At 44.8% G+C, this 9,972-nt stretch overlaps 1 protein-coding gene across 2 annotated transcripts in view; it reads left to right on the top strand.

Annotated features, from left to right (window-relative positions):
• The first annotated feature begins 8,136 nt into the window (after positions 1-8,136).
• The window catches only part of Cgrrf1 (cell growth regulator with ring finger domain 1), a 24,205-nt gene continuing 22,369 nt past the window's right edge, over positions 8,137-9,972 (top strand). For both annotated transcript variants that reach the window (XM_026783226.1, XM_005355369.3), the window contains exon 1: positions 8,137-8,389. In XM_026783226.1, coding sequence (XP_026639027.1) covers positions 8,286-8,389 — 104 coding nt within the window. In that variant the 5' untranslated portion in view covers positions 8,137-8,285. The remainder of the gene's footprint in view (positions 8,390-9,972) is intronic.

The following is a 9,972-nucleotide window of genomic DNA, read 5'->3' as shown; positions in this document are numbered from 1 at the left end:
CTGCCGCGGTCCGCACGTGACTGCGGACGGCGGGAGGCGAGGCCCAAAATTCAGCAGAACGCGTGCGCTAGCGTTCCCGGTGCTTCTTAAGGAAGCTTGTCTCGTTCCGCCCTCCCAGTCACCATGGAAAGAGACCAGCCTCGAGGCTTAGGTTCTTGGAACCTTTAAATTTCCTACAAGTCTCAGTGGCAGAAATTTCATGATGACAAACCCGAGTCAACGATTTTAGTGGTAAATGTGCCTGTTGATAACAGCTTACTTCCAGATTGAATGCTTTTCAAACCTAGGCACGGTTTCCATCCTTCCACCTATCCCAGACCGCCGTTCCTGACCCTGCCTGCTTTCCAGAACTTGCTCACATTTCTTTAACAACTAGAATTCATATACTGAATAAATGGTGATCGGTGTTGATTATGAGGACTCTTACTTTCAAATCACTGCCAAATTGAATCCTGAAACTGAAGTATGACAAAGTTACGACCTTTTTATTTTATTTCTACTGGTATTCCGAAACGAAGATAAATTTGTCCTCCTATGAAAGAATACGAGATACAAGAAAGGCTATGTGAATGAAAGGGCTGGCATCTTTACGGAAAAAAATTGTGAGAGATTTTTAAAACTTCTATTTAATATCCCTTTGGAACTTTCTCCTTGGTCATGAAGAAGTAATTATTATCCTCAAAAAGATTACTAGAACTGTGGCATCAGAAATCAAAATCAAGAAAGAATGGGGGTTGACGAGACGGCTCAGCGGTTAAAAGCATTGGTTCTCTCGGACGCTGGTTGGCTCTCCAGAACCCATCCACGTGGTCACTCCCAGTGTAACTCCAGCTATGGGGGTCCAAGGCACTCACTCTTCTGGGCTCCAGGGCCCCTGCATGCATGTGGTGCAAGCAGGCAAAACACCCATACACACAAAGTAATACAATAATTTTTTAAAAAAAGAGCAGAAGACTGGAAATAAGGGGGGGGGGGAGAAAAAAGAAAAGCAAGCAACAACTTTGATTTCTAAAAACAGAGATTTGGTTCTCCAAAACACAATCACATTTTTTAAAACCCAGGCATTTCCTTCTCTTTCTACTTTTCTTTAAATTTTATTTATTTATTTTCTGTATGAGTGCTCTGTCTTCATGTACACCTACATGCCAGAAGAGGGCATCAGATCCCACTATAGATGGCTGGGAGTCAGCATGTGGTTGCTGGGAACTGAACTCAGAATCTCTGGAAGAGCAGCCAATGCTCTTAACAGCTGAGTCATTGCTCCAGCCCTAGAAAACCAGACATTTTCAAAAGAGGGGGTCAGCCGGGCGGTGGTGGCACACGCCTTTAATCCCAGCATTCGGGAGGCAGAGGCAGGCGTATCTCTGTGAGTTCGAGACCAGCCTGGTCTACAGAGCTAGTTCCAGGACAGGCTCCAAAGCCACAGAGAAACCCTGTCTCGAAAAACCAAAAAATAAAAAAAATAAATAAATAAATAAAGAGGGGGTCATATACAATTTTGAAGCCATGTTAGCATTTTTTTAAATCCAGATATTGATAATGGTTAATATGGGGTTTCCTATATACCACACCTTAGGGAAGCTGAGACAAAGTCATTAGCAGGGAACTGAACTCAGGACCTCTGGAAGAGCCACCAGTGCTCTTAACCACTGAGCCATCTCTCCAGCCCCCTAATCTGCTATCTTAAGATACCTCTGAAACCAGTTGGGACATGTAGAAGAATCTACATGTTCTTATAACATGGCTCCTTCCCCGGTAAAGCGGAGACAAGCAGTCTAGCAGACCTGTAGCTTAGGGGTTGTATGCTTCTGGGGGTGTCCCGGATCTCAGCAGTGGGATGCTCTAGAACAGAAACTCAAAAGCTTTCTTCAACTTGGTGAGGACCTATGTGCAGAGCTGAGCTCTCATTGTCCTGCCCCACCCACCACAAGGTCCCGTGAGCACTTGCTGTCATCAGATTGTCATTTTAGGAGAGGCAAGAGACAAGGGAGAAAGGGAAGGGGAAGACTGGGAATTTTCTTTAAAGAGACCAGATTCTTAAAAGGGGAAACTCGGGAAAACCCAATTCCCTTTTAAAAGTCTTCATGGATGTGTGCGTGTTCATGTGTGTGCCACATGACATGCCTCCCAAGTCCACATGGAGGTCAGAGGACAAGGTTAGGCCTCAGTCCTCAGCTTCCATCTGGTCGGTCACAGGAGCTTCTTGCTGGTCTACATGCCAGACTACCTGGCTGGAGACCTTCTGAGGATTTGTTTGTCTTTTCGCCTTGCCACAGAACCACTCAGATCACACACTCAGTCTGGCTTTTGCATGGATTCCGGAGATCTGAACTGATGCCCTCACCACTGCACAGGCCAGCTCTTTATTCACGGAGCTGTCACCCAGACCCAAATATTAATAAGATGCTCAGTTTATAAACTAAGTTCCCATTGCTCTCTCTTCCTTCACACCCATATTATTTGGAATGGGAGTAGTGTTCAAGAACAAAACTAGATCAGTTAGGACTGACTGGCGAGATGGCTCAATCAATAAATTGCTTGTATATCGGTGAAAGTCTGTCATTCTAGCACTGGGGAGGCAGTGGGCGGTGATGAACAGTGATGTAGAAGTGTAAGCCAAATAAATCCTTTTCTCTCCAGAACTAGTTCTTGTAGACTGGCCTTGAACTCCCAGAGGTCCGCCTGCCTCTGCCTCCCGAGTGCTGGGATTAAAGGCGTGCGCCACCACCACCCGGCCCCAATTTGCTTTTTGGTCATGGTGTTTCATCACAGCTATAGTAACTCTAACTAGGACAATAGGGATAGCCAACTCTGGAATCTGCATATATTTTATTTCATTAATTTTAAGGTTAGTCATTTCTTTAGCTAGACACAGTAATGCTTACCTGTAGTCCTACTTTGGAGGTTGAGGCAGAGGACTGCATGAGCTCAAGAGTTCAAGATAGACTGGGTGACATAGTTAGTCCCCATCTTCTTTTTTAAGATTTAATTGATTTATGTCTATGTATGTATATGTGTGAGTGCAAATGCCTGCAGAGGCCAGAAGGCTGCATCCGATTCCTGGGAGTTGTTCTTCTCGATGGTTGTGGTTGCAAGCTGCCCTGTGAGTGCTTCTCTGCAAGAGCAGTCAGTGGTGCCAGCCGCTCTTTAGCCGCTTCAGTCCCCATCTTTAAAATAGGGGAGGGGGAGTTGGAGAGATGGCTCAGAGGTTAAGAGCACTGGTGGCTCTTCCAGAGGTCCTGAGTTCAGTTCCCAGCAACCATGGGGTGGCTCACAACCATCCATAGTGGGAGCTGATGTCCTCTTTTGACCTAAAGGTGTACATGCGCTTAAAGCATCCTCCACACATACTCTATACTTCTATGGAATCAGTACCTAAAAGGTCCTACCGTCCTACTGGTATTCTCAGCAGTAGGGTAAATTTGAAGCTTGAAGTACTCTAATTTGAATTAAGCTCACGTTTTGAGGGGAAACTTGCCAGGCCTTCCTCATTGCAGCTCTGTATTTACACTGTTAGAATGGATCTCCGGAATTGGTTTCATAAACCTGCATCCATCATCAGTGTGTGTAGAAGATTAGTAATGCATTCCATTTATGATCTGTGCTTAGAGAAGAACAGGTGAGGGGCAACGGGGTGAGGGGACAGAATCTGTTAGAGCATAATTCGGTACATTCTGTAGCTCCAATTCTAATTGTTCTTAATAAGAAAAGCCCAGAGGTAGCTCTCGGAGTGAAAGCTGAAGGATCAGAGAAGCAGAGCAGCCACTGGAGAGTTCTTACCTCTACCAATGCTCAGACCAAAGGGGCGAGCCTGTCTCTACCAAACCTCACGCTGCACCCATCTCTATGATCCTCAGACTGCATGCTCAGACTGAATCCTCAGACTGCATCCGAGCTCCTGTCTCTTCCTGCCTTATATTCCTCTCTCCACCCAGCCAAACCACTCCTGTCTCCACTTCCCAAGTGCTGGGATTAAAGTGTGAGCCACCAGCATGACTCCGTTTCTCTTTGAGACTGGGTCAATCTAGTGTTAGAATTCTGGTCTTTAACTAAACACATGATTTCCTTGAGCAAAGCCTATAGTTTTTAAAACTTCCTTGCGGCTAAATTTGGACATAAGGCTGACTTGTGGTCAATGGAATATGTAATATGTCCCTAGAACCTTCTTCAGTGGAAATCGCCTCTCATTATTCCTCCTCTATGCTAACAAGGATGCAGACAGGGTGATGGACCCTGGATCAACCATATTAGATCATGGAAAGACCTGAGGAATAGGGGTCTGAATAGTGGAATCAAATAGAAGGAGTCCGGGTTCCTCCCACAACAGAACACGGTCTTGGCTTTTCATTGCCAAGACAACTTTCAGAGGAAATCGTAATTATATCTCTCTCGGTTTTCTGTTATTTACAGAAGAAGAAAAAACATTCTAAGAAGAATCTACTTTTCTGAAAGTCCTTGTCACTATCTTAGGGAGAATTAGCCAGATTTCTTACCTGGCCTTCTGAAATAATCTGGTAGTTGCTATCCCATTACTTACACACACCTTGCTGTCCTTTCCATCAGTTATAGCCACAGTGATTTACTGAAATTTCAGATACATTGTCAGCCTTGTGTTTCAATTGTTCTTATAGGGTACAGGCAAGCAGTTAACAGGCAAGACTATTTGACCAGGGCCCTACGTTTCTCCTAGTTCTCCATACTTCACCCTAACCTTTCAGTTTCTCAACTTCCGTCTCCCGGCCTTTGTGTATGTTAAAGTGGCAGGTGTGCCCAACTTTTTGCCATTGCAACACAATGTTGCAAATTACAAAGTTCATGCTGGAGAACTGCATTAATGGAGTTAGGAAAAAAAATGCAAAAGAAACATTCTGTCTCCAGACAAGGTTTCACACAACCCAGGCTGGCCTCAGACTCACAATGTAGCCAAGTATAACTTTGAACTTCTCAACTCCACCTCCCTTGGGCGGAAATCAGAGCTATGCACCACTGTGCCTGGTTTTAGTAAGTACTGAGAATAGAGCCCAGTCTTTAAGTATGCCAGTAAGTGTTCGATCAGCTACATCCCCAGTCCTCATACTATTTCATGTAAGCTTATGGTCTTTTGTTGTGGTTAGGATGCAGCCATAGCTCTCCTCGTCTGTTTGCATCCTGCAGGAGCAGGTTAGACAGGCTGTGTCTTCCCCTCCTGTTCCTTACACCAGCAAGCCTGCTTCTGTCAAATTTCACGCCAAGCATCTGCTTTCTATCTACCTCGTATTCTTCCACCTCCCCCACTTTAAGTCTGCACAGTCCCTTGTCACTCTTCTAACAGAATGTGGCATGTTGCCTTTATTTTGTTGAAAGCTCTTTGCTTGATGTGTATCTTTTTCCAGTAGATGATGTGCTTGTTTTTAAACCACAGTGACAACATTCCCAGGAGAAACAAGAGCAGAGGTTCATTTGGCTCACAGTTTCAGAGGTTTCAGCGGATGCCTGCTGACTCTGCTGTTTCATGGTAAGAACATAATATGGTAGCAGGGCATGGCAGATCAAAGCTGATCACTCCATAGCAGCCAGGAAAGAGATGGAGAAAGGGATAAAAAATGGCTATTACTCCAGTGACCAGCTAACTCCACCACGGCACAGTAATGTCATCAAATTATGAACCTATCAATAGGGTTAGTTTGCTGTTTAAGTCAGAGTTCTCACAATCCAATCCAATCTCTCTCTCTCTCTCTCTCTCTCTCTCTCTCTCTCTCTCTCTCTCTCCAGGGCTTTTCTCTGGCTGTCCTTGAACTCACTATGTAGACCAGTATACTGAAGTTTGTTTGTTTGTTTGTTTGTTTTGAGCGAGGATTTCACTATACAGTTCTGGCTGGCATGGAATTTGATGTGTAGACCAGGCTGGCTTTGAACTCACAGAGATTCCCCCTTATGCTCCCTCCTGTGTGCTGGGATGTGAAGTTTGCACACCACACCCACGCAATGCAGTCATCTTTAATTATCAGATCACCAGCGGGGATCAGTCCTTTAACACTGCCTTCGGAGGGACACTTTAAGTCTAAGACAGTGCCATTGCCATCCTCCTCTATCTACTGTCCTTGCCTTCTACCATACGGCTCCAGGGGGCTCAAGTTGGCCACCAGGCATGGTGGCAAGGGCGTTTAGTCATCTTAAATCTTTACACTGTAGGTCAATGGAGTTTGGGCAAGAGCAAAATCCTATATCTGTATTTAATGTTTGACTTTACCTGTAATTTTCTACATTTTAGTTTCACGATAAATATTCATTTTTATTTCATTGAAATAAAGTTGCCTTCTGATTGGCCAAGAATTTTGTTAAAGTTGCAGTTGAAATGGTGTGACTGTATACTTGATACAGCATTTCTACTCTCTAGTCTCTAAAACACATTTTAAAAGTGCTACCTTAGGGGCTGGAGAGATGGCTCAGAGGTTAAGAGCATTGCCTGCTCTACCAAAGGTCCTGAGTTCAATTCCCAGCAACCATATGGTGGCTCACAACCATCTGCAATGGGGTCTGTTGCCCTCTTCTGGCCTGCAGGCATACATACAGACAGAACATTGTATACATAACAAATAAATAAATATATATAAAAAAGTGCTACCTTAGTGATATACCCTAAAGAAATAATTTAGCTTTATGGATGTTCATTGTAGTGCTTGGTATAGTAATGAAAACATTTCCAACAATGAGCACAGATTTATATAACATAACCTTTACAAGTTAATATCTACTAATGAAAAATTATATAGAAAACAAGCTTCTCAAATAGCAGTACTCTAGAAAATACAATGGTTATTTGCTCAAGGCCATTAGACAAAGCCAACTCATCTTTTTGAAGCAGGAATTTCCTGTTGACCTAGGGCGATGGCAGGGACCTTTAGTTATGCTCCTAATGCCCATTCTCCTATTCTTCCTCCCTAACAGACTGGGATTTATGGTGGGAGGTGTTTCTCCAGTTTCCAGGTGTGAGTAAGGCTTTAGGGCTCTAGTAAAATAGACACAAGTGGTTTTCTGAGTGCCCTATGGGATGCTGCTTTGGCACACTGACAGGGGTGAGGAAAGGGAGTGGACGTTAAACTACTTTCTGTACTTAAAATATTCTCCTTCAGCTAACATCCACTTATGAATGAGTACACACCACATTTGTCCCTCTGATTCTGGGTTACCTCACTCAGGATAGTTTTTTTCTAGTTCCATCCATTTGTATGTAAATTTCAAGATGTCATTGTTTTTTTACTGCTGAGTAGTATTCCATTGATCTTTCCTGGAAGCGAAGTGTCAGACTTTGTAGACACCCCATGAAGAGACACTCTTCCAGAAGAGTAGTTGGGGTGGAGTGGGAGGAGGGGAGAGAGTGGGAGGGGGGGGATAGCTATGTAAAATGAGAAGATAGTATTAAAAAAATTCTTTCTAGGCAGGGTTTCTCTGTGGCTTTGGAGCCTGTCCTGGAACTAGCTCTTGTAGACCAGGCTGTCCTCGAACTCAGAGATCCCCCTGCCTCTGCTTCCCAAGTGCTGGGATTAAAGGTATGCGCCACCACTGCCCAGCTTAAAAAAAATCTTAATAAAAAAAGAAAAAAAGGAAAAAAAAACCTCCTAATAAACAAAAATAAGTTGCTAAAAGTTCTCAAAGGTCCGGCTAATTCTAATGTGAGGAGAAAAAGAGGCCGTGGGAGAACAACTGCTTTATTTCTAAGAGAATCTTGAATACGTATTGCCGAATTATCTTTGATTAAACTTACTTAGAAAAGGTTGACCAGGTTCCAATAAATCGCTGGCTGTAGAGACCATTTTCCTGATTTTTCGTGACTATTTGTAAATCGAGATCAAACCAGGAGTTAAGTTTATTTCACTTCGTAGAACCTCCACTCCCCCCTCCGAAGCAGGCCCGGCTCCTCTTCCCAAATTAGCCTAGGGTCTGTAGGGTTTCCTGGCACACCTGAGAATCTGCAACAGCTAAAGTTTTGTCCCCAAATTGCGAATTGGTATTTGCGAACTGGGTCAGGCAAGAGTTCTCTCAGGCCACCAACCCCGGGACCTGGAATGGGCGGGGCGAGGTTGCTCCCTCCCCTCTACGCAGCCAATAGTAGGGACGGGAGCCGGAGGGGCGTGGCGTGCCTGCTATCAACATTGTGATTGGCATCCTGGTTCCGGTGGCCGCGGCTTCCAGCTGCCCAGAAGCCTGGGCGAGAGAGGACCTACAAAGTTTGTCCGCTCCGGGGCGCCATACCGGCTCTGGTCCCGGCCGGCCGGGCTGGGCCGGTCTGAGCCTAGGAGACCCTGATGGCCGCAGTGTTCCTGGTAACGCTCTATGAATACTCGCCGCTCTTCTACATCGCGGTGGTTTTCACCTGCTTCATCGTCACCACCGGCTTGGTCCTAGGATGGTGAGTGTCAGGGCTGGGAGCGAGGGGCGAAGGGACCGCCGGCCGGGTGTGGGGTCCGTGCTCGGGTGGCTCAGGCCGGGCTGCTGCCCCGGTGAGATGGACCGCTCCGGGAGAGCTTGATCCTGTGCGAGGTCAGAGTGCGGGTCCCGAAGGCTTTGTCCCGGGCCGGGGCCTCCTTCGTGCCCAGTGAGACTGGTCACCCGTCCCACAGGGCCCAGATGGGTTACGAATGAGCTTGACTGTGTTTCTCACCTGAACAGCTTGGTTTCAATATCTTTCGGAGGAACTTTTACCCTAATTCTGTAGCTACCATTCGGTAATTGAATGACTTGAAATGAATTGAAAGCAGTCCACTTTTTTGAAGTGATCTTTAGTTGAGAGCACAAATTTTGAGGGTAGCGAGATTTTAGGAGTAAGTTATTCTGTGGGTTGGAGGCATTTTGCTCCTCGGAGAGTTACATAACCCCGGAGAGTCTCCGGTGTTTCTCTAAAGGAGATGTGTCTGTATCCTTTTTAGGCCAGCCTTATCAATACAGCTAGTGGAAACCATGGAACTAGCCAGGGGTTGTTCTAGACTGTAGCTTTCATAGCCCTTGAAAAGACGGTGGATCCAAATGTGTTGAACACTGTTTCTAAGTGAACAAGAGTTATGGCCGGAAGAGGACCTTACCGAAGAGACATGAGCTACAGTTGGAGAACAAGGATTTTGAGGGAAAAACAAACAAACAAACAAACAAACAAACCCGAATGCATTTTCATGCATTCCGCATGAGCAGAAAGCAGAAGGATTGGAACTGAAGCGGGCTTTGTAAATCAAGCTCAAAAATACCACTTGATTACATATTCATCATCACTTTAAAGACAGACACAGGTCCCTGTCAGCTTCTGAAAATAGATACCACCTTTGGAAAAGAAGGAAAATGTAGTATTTCCAGCTGACACCTCCCCCCATGGTACAGCATAAAACTCCGAGATGTGAGCAGGGTAAGATGAAGCTCGGTCTTACACAAATTGTTTATTCTCTTTAAGATAGGTGGTTTCACGATAGCATATGCATGCAGTCCTCCCAAGTGCTGAGATTATAGGAGTGTGCCACTATGCCTGGATCCTAAAGTGTTATTTATTATTAGCCTTCCAGGTTCTTTGTTGTTGTTTTTTTGAGATAGGGTTTTCTCCCAAGTGCTGGGATTAAAGGCATGGGCCACCTCTGCCTGCAACCTTTCAGGTTTTAATTGCTGTCATTTACTTCAAGGAAGCTTGTAATTGGAATTAGGAAGATGTTTCCCAAGTGAAAAAGGCAATTATAATACACAGTTTTTAAAGAACTATAATACTAATATAATGTATAGTATACATAATATTCAATACAATATTCCTCTATAGGGAAAATTGGTATCTAGTTGATAATTACATTATGTGTTGATAAATAGGCCACTAAGTTCTATCTCTTAGATATCTATCTTTGGGGAAAAGGGTGGAATTCATATTGTACATAATGCTGGCATCCTAAGGTAAAGGGAAGCCAGGAGTGCGCTCTCTCTCTCTCTCTCTCTCTCTCTCTCTCTCTCTCTCTCTCTCTCTCT

This window comes from Microtus ochrogaster, chromosome 17 (genome assembly GCF_000317375.1).
Source record: "Microtus ochrogaster isolate Prairie Vole_2 chromosome 17, MicOch1.0, whole genome shotgun sequence".
Taxonomy (NCBI): Eukaryota; Metazoa; Chordata; class Mammalia; order Rodentia; family Cricetidae; genus Microtus; species Microtus ochrogaster.
Note: the sequence above shows the minus strand (reverse complement) of the source record. Positions and strands in the feature narration are given on the sequence as shown.